The sequence below is a fragment of the Aulonocara sp. 'chitande type north' Nkhata Bay genome, linkage group LG20 (assembly GCF_057382095.1).
Source record: "Aulonocara sp. 'chitande type north' Nkhata Bay isolate Kocher_YH1m ecotype deep benthic linkage group LG20, A_spYH_male_GT1.1, whole genome shotgun sequence".
Classification (NCBI taxonomy): domain Eukaryota; kingdom Metazoa; phylum Chordata; class Actinopteri; order Cichliformes; family Cichlidae; genus Aulonocara; species Aulonocara sp. 'chitande type north' Nkhata Bay.
Genome location: NC_141363.1, coordinates 2,256,982 through 2,274,295, shown reverse-complemented (window position 1 = coordinate 2,274,295; position 17,314 = coordinate 2,256,982). Strand labels below are relative to the sequence as shown.

The 17,314-nt window shown below is 38.2% G+C and overlaps 2 protein-coding genes across 2 annotated transcripts; both read right to left on the bottom strand.

Moving 5' to 3' along the window:
- Positions 1-959: 959 nt before the first annotated feature.
- Positions 960-9,871, bottom strand: senp1 (SUMO specific peptidase 1). Its single transcript, XM_086276523.1, has 18 exons — positions 9,160-9,871; positions 8,915-8,973; positions 8,634-8,821; positions 8,476-8,551; positions 7,478-7,670; positions 7,183-7,327; positions 6,969-7,087; positions 6,356-6,639; positions 6,178-6,241; positions 5,938-5,976; positions 5,770-5,854; positions 5,532-5,672; positions 5,021-5,152; positions 4,512-4,715; positions 3,189-3,268; positions 2,994-3,078; positions 2,356-2,451; positions 960-2,265 (listed from the first exon to the last, which is right to left on the bottom strand). Exons 1-18 carry the CDS (start codon positions 9,291-9,293, stop codon positions 2,203-2,205), a joined length of 2,187 nt encoding a protein of 728 aa, XP_086132649.1. The 5' UTR covers positions 9,294-9,871; the 3' UTR covers positions 960-2,202.
- A 1,607-nt stretch (positions 9,872-11,478) lies between these two features.
- On the bottom strand, positions 11,479-17,085 carry LOC147304791 (protein lifeguard 2-like). The gene is made up of 12 exons (XM_086278206.1): positions 16,839-17,085; positions 15,521-15,611; positions 15,298-15,386; positions 15,086-15,150; positions 14,931-14,984; positions 14,785-14,835; positions 14,649-14,688; positions 14,359-14,396; positions 14,033-14,120; positions 13,821-13,916; positions 13,074-13,127; positions 11,479-12,932 (listed from the first exon to the last, which is right to left on the bottom strand). The coding sequence occupies exons 1-12, from the start codon at positions 16,851-16,853 to the stop codon at positions 12,783-12,785; spliced, it is 831 nt and encodes a 276-aa protein (XP_086134332.1). The 5' UTR covers positions 16,854-17,085; the 3' UTR covers positions 11,479-12,782.
- Positions 17,086-17,314: the final 229 nt, after the last annotated feature.

Genomic DNA, 17,314 nt, shown 5'->3' with positions numbered 1-17,314 from the left:
CACTGTGACAGTGCTTTTGTTTGTTTGTTACCTAAAGTCCCTTTAGCAGGTTGAAGACAACATGGGATGTGCTGACCATGACAAAACTTTACGGCATGCTGAGGAAAAACCTACACATAATCCAGGCATCTTAAATGCCATGTGGCTGAAACCCAACCAACAACCACTGATCTTCGATCAGTTGTCAATGGCCTGTTATTAGCGTTTGTTGATCAGTGGTCATGGAAATTTGCATATTAATGATCAAGGAACTGACCTCACAGCCCATTGTTCATTCAGTAGGCTAGTTTGTCATTGTGCAAAAGTACTGTTTATGGCTGGGGAAGCCTGCAGTCAGCTTAGACTGAAGAAGTCACCTGGATGAGTGATGAAATGTTTCTCCCACTGAAAATGCTACATCCAGAAACGATGCTTTGGGATTTACTTACCTGGACGACTGAGCGTGCATCAAGACGACATTATGAGATATGCCATGTTTTCATCTAATCGCACTTTGGCAGGTATAAATAACTTTGCTTTTTTTTTTTTAACTTATGTTTAAGTTTTCAAGATTCAGCTAAAGAAATGTGAACAAATGATGTATTTTAGCAACAGGCTGCTGGTAGCAGTTTAAAATGGGTTCTTTGATGTTACATGCAGACATGCCAATGGGTCATACTTTGGGCTGAGAGGCTTTTTTATGCTTGAATTATTCAGTCAATGTAAGTGGCTTAAACATTCCTTTGAAATGGTCAGAGGAGCCAATACCCCCCCCACCAAAAAAAACTTTGAAAGACCTTCAGAATGATAGAACTACTGCTCAAGAGCACTTTGAAAACATCCCTCTCCTTAGAAGTAAAATATAAAGAAATCTGTGGCGGCTCAACACCAAAGACAAGTTCATGCTTTACCTCGTCTTTGAAACCACAAATTAGTTTGAGTTTATGTGAAAGTATTTGGAGAAAAAAGCCACAATACATGAGAATTTATTTCTAAAACAGACTCGAGTCTAGATAAAATAGATAGGAAATACATTCTTAAAAAAAGTATTTTACATTGTTTGCTGTATATGTTTTAAGTATATACAAAGTTCAAAATATACTGAATATACCAAAAGGTTGTTGAACAAAAGAACACCGAAATACATAAAATAGACTTTTAACCTTATTTTACACCATCAAGAAAACTGGATAAACAAATGACAGAACTTTTACCGTACTCTTACGGTGTAATTGTTTGGTTACACCTGCAAACCAGCATCAAGGAGAAACAATGTTTTTTTTTCACTCTAAATCATACTCTGAGGTTATGTCACATTAATTTCTCAGCTTTACTGAAGTGTCATAAAGAACTGAGTGGCATTGTATCAATTTACCTGCAACAATGAGGTAATTACCTATTTTAATATTAACTTCACCTTATAACATCAAAATTCTCGTCCAAACACAGACTAAAGTAAAATCCACACATAAGCTGCAACTCTGAACTTTGTAGACATTACAGCAAAGCTGTATGCAGTAACACAAAAGTCCAAGTCAGACCTCCAAATGTCTTTAAGCTCCAGATCCCTGACAGAAAACCAGTGTAAGCAGGTAACTGGAGAATGTGTAGCATTCCTACATGCTTTACCCAGGCAGGCCTGCCTGAAACAAACTAAGCACTTTTAATATCAACACGATGTGTGTAATCTCATGTGTGCCACCAGATTGTGCCACCATTGTGTGGAGTTCTCATGTGTGAAGATCAGGGGGGAAATAGAGACTTTGACATTTGGGAATGTAATCTGCTTTTAAAACACTTTTTTTTTTACTTTTACTGATAACACAATACATGTTAATCAATGAGTGCTCAATGACAACTGATTGTGGCACAAAAACATGTAATGAACATTCCACCTCAGAGTATGATTTGCACAAGTGTAATTTCAAAAACAGTTCTGACTGGACCGTACAAATCAAAGCGTTTGAGCTGCTGTCTGACACACACACAAAAAAAAAACTGTAGAAGAAGTTGGAGGCAGTGATTTGTTGCTCCAGCAACATCCTTTCAGCTACTTTTAGCCGAGGATGGAAATCGCTGAGCTGGTTCCTGATCAGACGAGCTGGTGTGAAAGTTGTTCCCAGAATTCAAGTCTCCCATCTGCGAGTCCTTTCCTGGGGAGTAAAACTCAACCATCATCAAGATGTGAGGCAACTGTACAACTTCACAATTGTCATCCTCACATCACAACAGCTTGTGGTTTACAATCTCCCAAAGGATCCTTTTTCTGAAATATGGCATATGTTTCTGTCAAAAACAAAAGAGCAAAGACATTTTTAAGCCTTCATTATGACTGCTTACTGAAAAGATACTCTCACTGATGCTGTTTGAAGTTACCTGCGTGAAAGTGATTGGTTTGTCTTTGGTAATGTAATCTGCATATTTGCATGTGAACATTCCACAGTCGCTACCATTCATTTGCTGAGGGATCTCCTAAGAACAGGAAAAGAAAGAAGACAAGTTTGCACGTGCAAATCAAACCTTGATTAACCTACAGTGCAAAATGACATCTGACACTTTGACAAATTATCTATAAAATGTCTTGACAGTAAAAGCTGCTGAGAAACTAATTTGAAAATTCAGAAAACAAAAGTCACAAACATAAGAAACTGGATCTTTAAACATTTCAAATCATCCACGCTCCAATAACATGGCTTTCGTATCTTGTGGAGGCTTACAAAAGCAGCAGAACATTGTATACTTAAAATCTCAGACTGGACTACTAACATTTGTCACTATTTTGAAACCATTTGTTACCAGAAACCTAGTGAGGGCTTTACAAAAAAACCAAAAGAACTTTATAGATCTACAGCTATCAGATTCAACTGTAGAACAGTGTCTGATAGAAAAGAGAAACAAGTAAAATGCCAAATAAATAAAACGATACTGTGAGGCAGATAATGAAATCCCATCTAAAATTCCTGAAACCATGTGATTTGAACACTTGTCACAACAACCTTGTCTGTAGAACCTACATTGGGTGTTTTGCTGTGCAGAATCCAGCCTGAGGTATCCAGTTCTTTGCCTTTTTTGTCCTTACTTTCCTGTTGCAGGTATTCACTGGAAAACAAAATTGAAGTGCAAAAGTGCAAAACTCAGTGAGTTATATTTACCTCTCAAAACACAGAACCCATTTAAACAAATATTGCACATCTGCTACAGAAACTTACAACAATATTTCACATGCTTTATCGTTGTTTCCTCCCATAGAATCAAAGTACATGATGGACTTCTTGCGGAAATCCACCACCTGAAAAAAACAAAATGCTAAATAAAATCCCAAAATATTTATATCCACATTTTAACTGACCCTTAAAACAACAATAAATTCAATGATTTTATTACACGACAGAACAGTATTATTAAGAATGCAATGGTTATTGTAATCACACTGATCCTACTGTTTCCAGTTTAAGTCCAACATTATGAAGTTTCATTATTTACTTTATCGTAAAATAATGGAAATAAAGCTGAAAGCAAAATCAAAGTCTCCATGAGTGCTTCCAAAATGGTTTTTTCCCCGATGTGTGATTCAAACATGATTTGAGAGGCACTTGTAATTTCAATGTACAAAAACGCTAAGATACTAACAGAAGATGCATTTCTGTTGCTGTGCATAAATTACTGACTAAAGACAGCATAAATCTACTATTGGTTTTTGGTTTTCAAAGGAATTGTATGCAAAAATACTATATTAAATTATACTATACTTTATTTATTGAGGGCAGGGCCAAGAGTTGTGTTCCCCTAGACTTCTACTGGGGATTTGCCTGAATAGACGTGAGCTCAGATGGGATAGGGCTTTTGCCATAGTGGCTCCCAAATTGTGGAATTTGTTGCTGTTTCACATTAGACAAGCCTCTTCCCAATTTCTAGATCTGCTTTTAAGACCCCACCTCTTCTGTTGTCATTTTAATTGTATTCATTTTTTCAATATATTTAATTTCTAATTTTGTTGCTATGTCTAGCACTTTGGTCAGTGGTTACTATTTTAAAGTGCTTTAGTTGGCTTGGCCAGCTTGTGACCACCACTCATTTAGCGTCTCTCGCAGCTTCCAGAATTCACTCACCAACCACTCAGGTAATAAAGACTTTTCCCCTCACGACATCACATCACATCCATTATGCCCAACAACTTTCAAACAATCAGGCAAAAATCTGGACCAAATGTCTTTTCTGAAAAGGTGCGTCTTCCATATTGGCTTCACATTTGAGACTAAGAGCCTATGTACATTTTTATACTGTGTATTATTACACAGTTAGGTCCAATAATCAAGGTGTATTTATTTGTAAAACGTTGGCTCAAAGTGAAGACTTTTAGCTTTAGATAATTCAGAAAAACCAAAACACCATTGAGGAACTACAGCCATTTTTAAACATGGTTGCCTGTGCTGTCAAAGCTTATAATCATCATATAACACTGACAAAGCAGGCCTGTTTATGCTCGCCCTTAAACCTTTAGATTACTTTCTACAACAGCCATTGGGACTTACAGAAAGGCACCAGTGCACCCCCAAGTGGACAGGAACCAACAAGATGTCTTTAGAAAAGATGTCCATCTTTTTGGTCCAGCGGCGGACAGCAGAATAGCCACTGCTGCGCAGCTTGGGATAGAAAAAAGTATTGAACGTATTGACTGTTGGCATGTTGGAATCCTTGCTGCGCTCAACCAGCAGGTTCATGTAGAAGTTGATCACCTGGGAAATTAAAGAGAGACAGTTTAGATCAAGTGGACATGTGCACTCGTTTAGTTGTGGATCATAAATCTAATCGTGTACTGTTTTTTGTTTTAAATAGAAGATGTAGAGAAACCGATAATTTCTTTTTCTCTACATCTTCTGAGGTTCTCCCCCTGGCAAACCAGGGGAGGTAGGCGGTATATTCATCAAGGCAGGACCTACACTGTTCTTCATCCATGTAGCCACATTGGAGCTGTGTTTCTTAATTGTGTCAATAAGATCTCTATTTTTCCCCCTTCATTTCTAATACAACATTTACGCACCTCATCATTGAGCCAGTTGAGGTTGCTCAGGGTTTGCAGGTCTTTACGTGTAAGGCTGAGACCAAAACCTTCACTTAACACTTCATGAGGATTGCCCCCTCGCAGCACCCTGTTCACTTCAGCCTCCATTTCCTTAAGAGGAAGAATGAGACGGTATACATGTATAAAACCATGAAACAGTACTTACATTTTTATATATATTTTATATTAGTCTGACAATATGCAAGGACAGTAATTAAAAGTAAAAGTCCCTTCATGTTCTTAATCAGAATATTACTGATAAATGAGATTAAATGAGGAACCTTAACAAAACCAACAGAGAGCACTTAATTTTCAAAAGATTGTAGAAGAAATCTCTGCACATCTATCATCAAAATGTAGTTGCAGTTTTACTTTTTAAAAGATAAATAGTAGTTAGAAAACATACTTCCCTGCGACAGTCTGTTGTGGTCACTCATTTCAATAAATATATAATGAGCTATGCAAGTACATTAGGGTACAATTTCCATACCTCTGTAAGTTCAGGGAATTCTGGTTTCTCTTCCAAAGACGTCTCTTCTTTTATGATAGGACTCAAAGGAAGCTCTTTCTCCAAAGGAACTCGAACAAAGACTTCGACATCTGGGCTACGCTGCTCCTCGTCAGACAGGCGCTGAGAACCAGAAATTACAAAGCAAATTAACGCAAAAGGGAAAATAATGAACATGCCAAATCTTAACCCAATAAGGTTTTGTGAGTTGACCACTCACCTGCTGCAGCAACTGAGCAGCCAGAGCTTCTTGCTCTTCTATCTGTCTCCGTCTTTCCCTCGCCCGGGAGTCATACATACTTGTCCTACAGGAAGAATTTAAAAAAGGAAAAAAGTCCTTTTTGCACTATTCAAATGTCGTGTAAATTAAATAATTTAATACACTTACAATTCTTTGATCCATAACTCAGCTTGGAAACATGGCACACTGTTAAGACAGAAATGTATCGTGATGAGATATGTATAAACCTTGGTTGTGCTGAAATCTACCTAAACACTCAATACACATACACATTTATAAACAAAATAAGAAAACAACTTGAAATGTTTGGCTATATATGCCTCTGTTTGTATTATGTTTAACCAAGTTACACTTCAAATAGCAAGCCTGACCAAAAGAAATACTAACCTCGAGCTGTCTTGTTTTTTACTTTTTTGCTCATCTACAATAATTACAGAGTCGCCATCATGAGCTGTAAGAAAAGGCAAGAATAAGACCCATGAACAACCACCAAGTAACGTTTAATTCACTTACAATAATATGTTCCACGCTCTCCCCATTTCCATCAAGTACTCAGTATGATTACCTGATGACTGTGTGTCCTGAGAAGAGTTATCCTGCAGAGCTGATGGAGAAGGAGTTGATATGAGAGTAGCTCCTCTGCTGGAACTGAGGTCCCTGTCCAGGGACCATGTCTGGATCTCTGGCTTGCTGGGGCCCCCCAGTGGACTGGGAAGGTTGCTGGAGCACTGGCTAGAGACTCCTCTGGGGCTGGCGGGACTGCTGGGCCCCTCTGAAGTTCCTCCTGCTGCTGACCCAGTTGGAGAAGAGAACTGCAGCAGTCTGCGGCTGGTGGTCAGGAAGCTGGTGCTAATGGGACAATGACAAGTAGAATGGTACAATAAGTGACTGGTCTGGAAACAACATGATTACAACAACAGGATAAAGTGGGGTAGGCTGTTCTGATCCCCACATACCATAGCTACATGATAATGTGCACACCAGGAAAAAAAGAAGATCCCCTTTGAAGTCTCTGGCTCAATGCACATGAAAGCCATGTCATTCCATGCTACGCAAAATAAGAAGATATGAAAACTACCTTTCATGCTTCTCTCACGCCCCCCCCCCCCCAAAAAAACAAAATTATATCTCATTACACATTTTTTGTAACAGGAACATGGCATTGATTCAATACGTACAAATCTCTGTGAGACCTCACAATAGTGTGCGAGCTGCCATTGTGAAGATAAGACGACTGACCACCAGAGACCATAGTAAGAAGCTGCCTGTAGACCTCCTTCTCCTCCTCTCGAACAGACTGTTAAACAAAGAAAAACCCCAGTATGAACACACAGACATGCAACAAATAGATATGAAGGATACACACAGTTCATTACTGCTTTCATAAATAACCTCCTGTGCTGTGCAGCGGGGCCTGGTCTTGGGTAAGCAGCCTGATGAGGTACTGTGTGTTGGGCTCTGCACCACTTTGATGGGAAAGGTCTTCTCATACATGCTGGTGCAAGAGCTGCTTGTTGCACCTACTCCACTAAACGAACTGCAGACAAAATTTTGGATTTACAAAAAAAATTATAACAATGATTGAATATTGCTTACATGTCACAATAATAAATAATTTAACAAGCAGCAACTGCTGAAAAAGAATTTTCTGTCAGACACACAAAAGATGTAAGGAATACAAGAATACCTTTGAGTTCCATGCGCTCGGAGACTTAAAGGCCTGCCCAGCCTTGGAGAAGGCTGCCATTTAGGGGTGATGGAGGGTGGCAAATTAACCGAATGCCCGTTTGTTTTTGGCACCTCACGATGCACAGGACTCATGCACACTTGTCGCCTACAAACTTTTGATCCCGTATTTGACTTCTCATTACGCAACCACTCTGGAATACAGGGAGAAAGTACAGTAAGAGTTACAGCCCAGACAGGTTTTGAAACCTTAAATGCAGATCGCATATCATGACTTACACCTGATATATGCTTCAGTGCAAAATCTACTCCATAACCTATTAAGTAACCTGATGTGCATCTTCCAAGAAACCCAACTACATGTCGGGTCAATGTAGCCCGCAATTATTGTGACTGCCCTATTCATCACCATCGAAGCCTAAATCAGCCCTTAATACTGCAATACATTCTAATACTTCTATATTTTATTATGTAACAAGGCCTGTTGTATTGTTGCTATCAAAAAATTATTCGCAATGCTGCTGAAACTAATGTCACTGTGTCACCGTCCAACTACTCTGGACCTAACGTACCTGAGATTGATGACAAATTAGTGTTTATGCAATTAAGTAGTACAAGAGCAGAACTGGGGTATGAAAATCACAAAGCCCATACAGTCTGATACAGTACATTTGCTAAAATATTTCCAATTAAAGACTGTAGAGTAAGAAGGTATTACAAACAACAAAATATAAAGGTTGTCAGACAATTTAAAAGACATACTTGGAAGCTGAAAGCTCTTACAACAGCACTGTCCTGGAAAACACTGTAATTCAACTGGTGCCACAACATCCAAAACCCAGTGAATGTTTTAAAACCTTTTAGTTTTAATCATAGTTACTTGGAGTGGACAGGCATTCCCAGAGGGTGGAATTCTGGAAATGCTGCATATGCCCATCTCTGTTCAGCTCAGTTTTGTTAATACAACAACTTTTGAAAAGTTTAAAATGTTAAGCTTACCAGATTTTGACGTTTTCCACTCCAAAGTTGTTGAGGGAGCAGCAAATGTCTCATTCTGAGAATTCCTGTCAAGGATCTAAATCCGAACACATACAAGTTAAATAAGATTCACGTGTGCCAACAGTCTTTACAGGGACACCCATAAATCTGCACCATACCAGCCTCCCTGTCCAAATTGCTGATGATGTTGAGGGGCGCGGATGAGGTTCTCCAGGTGGCAAACCAGGGGAGGTAGTCAGCATATTCCTCAAGGCAGGATTTACATTGTTCTTCATCCATGCAGCCACATTGGAGCTGTGATTCTTAACCCCTTCAGCTGCATTCTTGACTGAGTCGATAAGATCCCCTGTAGAAATTTCAAACACACAGAAAACAATGTGTGCCTATACTCTCCACAATTACATTCACAACACACATAACAAAGTGAGTTTCTACTTACCCATTCGTGATTTCTTTATCACCAAACCATCTTGGTCGATGTTATGGCCATCTTCCAAACTTAAAGAAAAACAGACGGTATCCTGTTAACAACACGCTACCTCGTTTTTGTCAAACTTAAGATAACGGCTAAATGGACAGCGAGCTAAAACACTGCGGTCACACAAACACTGCACTCATAGTTCTGTCTGGGTTTAAGCTTCTTGGCATTGATTACCAAGGGAGTTCAGATATATCTGCTCGTACCATTCAAAGGGTCTTTTCCTCCTCATCTGACCATCTCTTGGTGTGCGTTGAGCATGTGGGTGTTCGGCAGCTGGTACACCATTGCGAAGACTGGCAACGCTCGTTTCTATCCATTCGCAGATTTTATTCAACATGGCTCAAAAGTTTTGGAAATTACGGCGCTAGTTTCAAGACAAATCGCTGTCACTGATTTCAGTCAGCCTTAGTGTCAATGTAGTCAAACCCAATTAAGCTAATGTGCTTTTTTTCGACCGGGCAAAGTTAGCCGAGACTGCTTCAAACACCAACACTCCTAACAAATGCCATTTTATCACCACACGAACACTCGCAAAACCGCCTGATATTTAGCTTACAATTAGCTAGCTAGCTACCTAACTAGCAAACTAGGCTAACTACCCTGCTAGCTAACGTTGTTAGCTACACGGCTAATTTATGAAAGTATGTTTAAATTACGACGGGAATGCGATAAGTCGCAACCGACGCGTTCAGGAAAACGAAAATCATGTTGGGTTACACCCTAACTCATTTATATATCCTTAACGTGACAATAAATTGTAAATAAACTCGTTGAAGAATAACATCTCCCGCTTCTTCCTCATTCAAAACCACAACATGGCTGAACCGAGCGTCTGACCATCGTACATTGTGATTGGGTGATTGGAGGTTGTAAATTCCAGTGTACCTAAGGCTAACTGGTCGATTGCAGAATGGTGGGACGCCTTAGGGCTCTGGTTTAACGGAGGGTCTTTGACGTTTAGTCCTACGTCACAGCCGTAGGACTCGACTTGTGGATACAATCAAAGCGCACTAAATCCTGTGTATTTCTTTTACTGATCAATTGCCTTTGACCTCGATGGAAAAAGCAATGAGGTCAAGGACAATGGTGAATGAGAGTTATTTCGTTATCCATAATTTCCTTGTACATGTACAAAGATAATAAAGGGCTATTCTGTTCTATTCTTATAGGGGGGAAATGCACTTACGGAACTGTTCTTATCCCAAGTGGATGAAATGCCATAATTTCACACGTTTCACAGTACTGACCCACACATACAGTTCTTACACACACACTGGACTTTCTGGACTTTGGTTTTGCACAACACTGGTCACTATATTCTTCATTTCCGGTTAATACTTGTACAGCTGCTGTTATTGTGTATATATTTATTTAGATTTAGATTTCTTCATACATTCTTATATAGTTCTATATTGTGTATTGTGTATTTTGTTGTACAGTTATTTTATTTTCAACTTTAATTTATATATTTATCTTTATCTTATTCTTCCCAGTTAAATTTACCCTTCATTCTAATTTGTGTTGTACAGTTATTTCATTTTTAACCTTAATTTATATTTTATTCCTTCCTAGTTAAATTTACCCTTTTTAATTTTTCATATTTATTTCCTATCTTATTCATAGCCTTTTCCTTTTTTGTTTTCTTTAGGTCACGAGCAGTTGTCCAAGCATTTCACTACATATCGTACTGTGTATGACTGTGTACGTGACAAATAAAATTTGAATTTGAATTTGAATTTTTTCTTTCTTTTTTTTAATCTTAAATTAAAGTGTTGCCAGATGCTATTTTTGAAAGTTCTGCAACACACAATAAACCAATTTGTTCCATGAGAGATACACCAGTAAGGATGTTTCCTTAAAATGTATGTGTTTCTGCAGCAAATCACAAGTGAACTGTAAAAGTGGATTGTCTATTTCTGGATGACCTTGTGCTTGTACAATAAAAATGATAAATATGAGTCTTTATGAACCCATACACTCACTGGACACTTTGCTAGTATGCAGTTGAACCCCCTTTGGCTTTCAGAACTGACTTCATTTTTCAACAAAGTGCTGGAACCATTCCTCAGACAATTTGGCCTATTTTGACATGATAGGATGACACAGTAGATTCAATCTCCCATACTACCATACTGGTCACTGGATATTTTCACTTTTCTGGACCATCCTTGGTAAACCCTAGAGATGGTTGTGTAGGAAAATCCCAGTAGATCAGTAGTTTCTGAAATGCCTAAATTTCCTTTCTTTCTTCATTATGATGGTCATTTACAACTTCAGCAGGTCATCTTGGCGATCTATACATGCTTAAGTGCACAATGTTGCTGTCATGTGCTTGACTGATTGGATATATACATTAACAAGGAATTGAACAGGTGTACCTAATATATTGGTAAATCAATGTATAACGTCTTTTAGCATTTGCTACTTAACCCATTCCCAGTATAGGGGATGCCCCAAACTACCAAACCCAAGAATCCCTTTGTTCAGTCAAAGACTTAACTGATACAGATGAAACAACAAGATACTTTTAGCACAATTTATTTAATCAGAGAGAACCATGATGACAGTCATACGCATTCACCCGATATAACATTAACATCTAGCGTGAAATGCAGGGCCCTGATAAAACGTGAAACTGCATCAATGGAATCAAATAAAGGTTATCCAAGGCCACTTTAGAAGACATATATTTATTTTAAGCATCTAGCTCGCTACACATTTTATCTCATACACTTTCTAAAATACATCTTTCTGTCTTAAAAAAATAAACTTCAAATCTTATGAAATATAGCGTTCAAATCCCTCTCTAAGTACAGGCCTTATGAAAAATAAAAGTCAATCCATGCACATATGGCACTGTTATGTTTATATTTTACCATTTCTCACCACTTCAAACCAACTACAGAAGTGTACATACAGACCCCCCCAAAAAACTATAATGCTGAAAATGAAGGCTTCCTCAAACTAAGTACTATTCATGAAAAAACATGATTTAAAAGAGTTCAGATTCAAATGCAATGACATACCATAAACACCACAACAAGGTGAATATAGTGTAATATCTTACTGACCAAACAGTGTATAACATTAACATAAATCAACAAGTCAAGGCAGAAATCAACACCAAAATCCCACGTTGAATAAATCTTTTTTTTAGATTGTCATTCAAACTCCAGAGAACGTGTTTCCTACCCTCAAACTGTTAGACACAGTGGGGTTTCTTGTAATTCACAGTAGTAAGACAAGAATAGATACGACTGAAAACAGGCAAATTATTCAAGTCTTTTAAGCCTTTTTAAAGTTTCATTTGTGCTTCCAGTCATCCACATGAAAACCCACAGCAACAGTGCCATGATATAATGACTGAATTTGGCATAGTTAGATTTTTTTTAGAGTCATCCATAATGTATCTCCTAATGACTATCAACATCTATTATTTGCAGGAAATTTATTATACCTATGCAAGCATGACAATAAGAGACCCATATAGTTTTATATGAACACTCACAGTCTGATAACGCTACATGAAATGAAGATGATCACTGATTATTGAGTGTTTCTGGGTGATAGGCCACAGTTTGGCTCATGGCTTCACAAACATGCTAGAGACGATGGAAAGGTTATAGACATTTTATGTGTGAATACTCACATACCCCAGAAATTGGTGTTTACTTGTACAAAGTATTGACAACCTCATCTGTATAAGGCAAAATAAATAAATAAAGCTGTTAACTGGGAGCCTCATCACCACTATCAACAACAGCTTAAAAGACTCTTTTTATGTTTGACTACATTTCTGTAATTGGTGCAGCTCTTGTCGACAGGTTTACTCTCGCTTTGTTCCAAAGATCTGGAGGAAAAAGGAGAAGATGTAGACGATATCCAGGTAGATGTTGAGAGTGGCGAAGACGTATTCTTCTGGACTCATGGTGTACCGCTTGTTCCCCATAAGGAGTTGGGTATCAAATGCCAAAAACTGCAACACATATTAATAATAATTTTAAAAAAAGCAAAAACAAATAACTCAACTTTTATATTGTTTGTAGGCACCTACTGCACGTGTTCTATTAAATGTGACTGGGCCTATTAGTAATAGCTCATCTCTTTATATGCTCACCATGGTAAACAGTATAGCCCCCAACACAGCATAGACACCATCCAGCCAGGGTACCTGAATGACACATATTCATTTATTAGTTGTGATTCCACTTACCAATTTACAATAAGCAATCAGCTGAAATACCATTATATTTTATTATATGTTCTCAATTTGGAGTTGAGTCTGTATTAGTTTGAAAACATGTACTCATTTGAGGGACTTTATTCATTTTTACTATTTTAAATACTGTAGATTTAAGCAAAAGCAAAACAACAACCAGCCCTATTTGACTACTGTATTAAACTGCTAAAACAAATAAAAAGAAATGTGTAGTTATTTATTGTTTTTTAAGACACAATGGTTAGGTAGTCTAAAAATACGTCGAGAAGATTTTTTACTAGAGTCAAAGGATGTCTGAGAGTTAGCTATACTGCTGAAAATAGCAGGTATCTACCTCATGCAGAAGGGTGAGGAAATGTTAACAGTGTCATAACTCCTGTCAAAGCAAAAGGTGCTTTAAAGAATCAAAAATGTGAAACTATTTTTTCTTTATTAACCACCGAATTCCACATGTTTGTAATCTCTTCAGTAGACTACTGTTCTACATGACAGAAAATAATAACAACTGAAAAAACCTTAAATGAGAAGTTGTGTCCAAATTTGTGTCTGGTGTCTTAAATCCCGGCTGTTCTGGTACAATCAGCTAACTCGTGTTTACCTGACAGAAAAATTGTGCGATTATTGGATTAGTTTGATCACACTTACATATTGGAAAGGGAGGACAAGGGCCAGCACCAAGCCAGAGATGAACATCACCATGCAGAAGACAAAAAGCACACCTTGGTATGAGGTCACATCAAACTGCAAAGAAGAAAGCACATCAAACCAGACATATGTAAGTCAACATGTAGGAAAAGGTGATTCAGGGAAGTTAGATTCACAAGTGCACAGAAAGAAGAGCATTTCGGTTTTCTCACCTTGGTTTGAAAGCTAAAGACTGTGACCAGGAGACAGACTGCTGCTGTAATGCCCAGAGACATCACCACTGACTTGGTGTTATAAAAGCTGTTAAAACAGCAAACGTGTAAAATGTTATGCAATTGTTACCACAGGGTGGGGGGTTCAGGATACTTTTTTTTAGGTGGCCTAAAAAGCACTGGCACAGATCGGATTATTCTGCTAAAATAAATAAAGTATGCTAACTTTAAACTGACATGCTGTAAAGAAAATACACTGCTGGCTATAATTATTTGAATATAAAATCCATTAAGAAGACAATCTAAAGAAGGCATGCAAAATATACCTGGACAACATCCCTGTCATGTAGGAGAGCGAGAGAGTCTGTAACATAGGACAGTCAGTCGGAAAATATAGGCATTATATGCAAATAACAGCATAACAAATAACATCACCTTAAAAAAAACTCTATATATTTATTGTTAGATTTCCAGAGTTAACTTGCAAGTCAGCTTTTAAATGCACAAAATAATGAGTTATATCTTACTGCTATAAAAAAAAGTTCAGAGAATCCCATCCATGTGTAAGCAAGGTCATATTTATTAAAAAGATAACACACATCAGCGATATACTTACGAAGATGACAAGCAGAATCAGGTTCCATGGAAACTGTCTCCTGTAGGGGTAAACAAAGACCAGTGTTTCAATATTTGATGTGATGTGAACTGTTTCCATATGATGTGCATTTCCTTTTTGATAACTTCTGCCTCACCTTGGTGCAGAGCAGCAAGACAAGGTCAGATAAGTGACAAAGAAAACAGCGCTGCAAAACAACAAGAATATTGTTTGATATGTCTTTAGACAGAAGAGACACCAACACAAAATAAGTGTACACTTCTGAGGGATGGTGTTACTTACTAAGAGGCCCAGTACCACCCAGGATTAGTCTGAATGTAGTCCTTCACAGGGTCACTGTAAGAGAGTGGCTCAGGTAAGTGTGCTACCATTCGAGGCTTATACAATTCAACATGAGAGGATACTGGAAAAAAAATCTGCTTTCATCAGACGCTCACCAGAATGTGAACAGAGCCACGATCGCGAGAGTAACCAAGAGCTGGATCATCAAGATGCTGTACACCTTAAAAAAGAAAGAAAGTATTTGTTCTATGTACTGGCCTATAAAGTATATAAAAGCACTTGATCAACACATTATCAGTGATGCGCTGCATTCACAGTCACAGTGTTATCATCAGTAAGCATTTTAGGTAATTAAGCTTTTTCATACCTTTCGGATGAAGACCCTCCTGATGTTGCGATCATCCCAGTTGAATTCTGTCAGCATCTCAACATCGTTGTAGCAAGGAGCACTGACGCCTAAAGGGATCATCACAATATTTGCTTATGTAATCCCATCACTACCACATGAATTCAACAGATGGCAAATATTTAAGAGTATATGTAAGATGAAGACTCTTTAAGATGACTTGAGGGATAAAAAGCAGCCATACCTGCAGTAGCTTCCTCATAGCTCGGAGGTGCAGGCGCCACCAAGGCCTCTCCACTGGAAGAGCCGTTGGTGGTCTTGTTTGCAAGTGCCAGCTGGTTGGATACAAGATGAACACTTTGTTATCTTCAACTTAACACTTCTATTTCAACGAATAGCAAACCATTTTTTTTCTGACTATCTCCTATGTTTGGCCTCTTTATTTAATATTAAATCTTGAGTGCAAATGGTTCCATATCTGGAATCACATATGACTGGGGTAAAGGGGTTTTAATTTGTAGTTTTTAATGTCAACAAAATACATATTGATATGAAAGTGAGGACTTGTAGATTTTTGATAGGTGTTGTACTATACCAGGATGAACTGCGCCAAAGATTTGGAGTAATGACTAAAGAAATGTATAATAATAACAAAAACATAAATATTGTTTATAAAAATAGTAAACAGCTATTATCAACAGCTTATATAAGTGTAAAATGTTCACTTTCCCATTAAAGTTTAATTTGGTGCTTTAAATTTAAATGAAACCTCAGCTCATAGTACCGATGATCTAACCCTCAGCTCAAATAGCAGCTGCTCTTAATAATTGACACTTCACCGGACACGTCAGGCTGCCTTGTCACAATTTCAGTGGGGTACGTCAAGTTTTAACCCATTTTTAGTTTTAATAACTGTAATTATAACGAATTACAAAAGGTTTTGATTGACAGGTTTACGCGCATGAAGCCTTCAGCTGTCAAGATCTATATTTAAAGATAAGAAACACCCACGGGGATCATTCGTATCTATATCGTTAGTCTGGAAAACATAACAGACAGGCGATGTTAAAGAAATAAGATGCACAGTGTTAAGCTTAAAACAATAATAATCCAGAATCCTCAATGACTGATGTAACCGCCTGGATGTAACCATGCAGCCAGGTCTACACAAATAAAGGTTGTCATGGTGATGTGACGCATTTGCTAAAGTATCACTTACACAAAATGTGAAAAATACTTTGAATATGAAAAGAAAAAAATAAATTAAGTAGATTAACTTCTCACTAATGAGAAACCCCGTGCGCTCGAGTCCTGCAGAAAATGTGACGGTGCATCGCGCAAAATTAGTTATTCAAGTAATTCTATGATTACTGAAAATGACGAAAGCCAGTTTCATCTACAGGTCCGCATTGCCATTACGCACCTGATAATAATGGGACTAAATGGATTGGGTAGGCACTCACATTAACTGTTAGGAAAATATTCACAGTAAATAAATTAAAAAATATTGATTTCGACGTCTCAATGAAGTCCTAACTGAATAACGACATTAAAGCTCATACCTTGCCCTGCGTCATGATGCCTGTGTGTTGTCCAGCAGTAGGTAGCCCCGGTGCGTATTCCAAACACACAATAGCGCGGTGGGGTCTTCTTTATTGGGATATTTCTCGGAGTCTGGCGAGACTAAGACTGACAGCTGTGAGAAAGGACTGGGACTGATGTGGTCTTCTCGCCTCTTTAGACTGAATACCCAACCTCTGACGATACAGTGATGTAATCCAAAAACAACGCTCAGACTCGAGCAGACACCCCCCTCCCTCACCCACCCAGGGATGTTCTAGCAGCATCCAGATGAAGTTGCACCATAGAGAAACGCTGGGACTGTACCACAGCACCGGGGAAAATAGGGAGTACGGATCTCTGCATGATGCGTTATGAGGACAGAAGTCCAGACGAATCGGGAAATATGGTCTGCAGCAGAACCAGGACAGCGGGGGTTTGCAGGGTACAGTGACATTTTCAGATTTTCAACACCAGT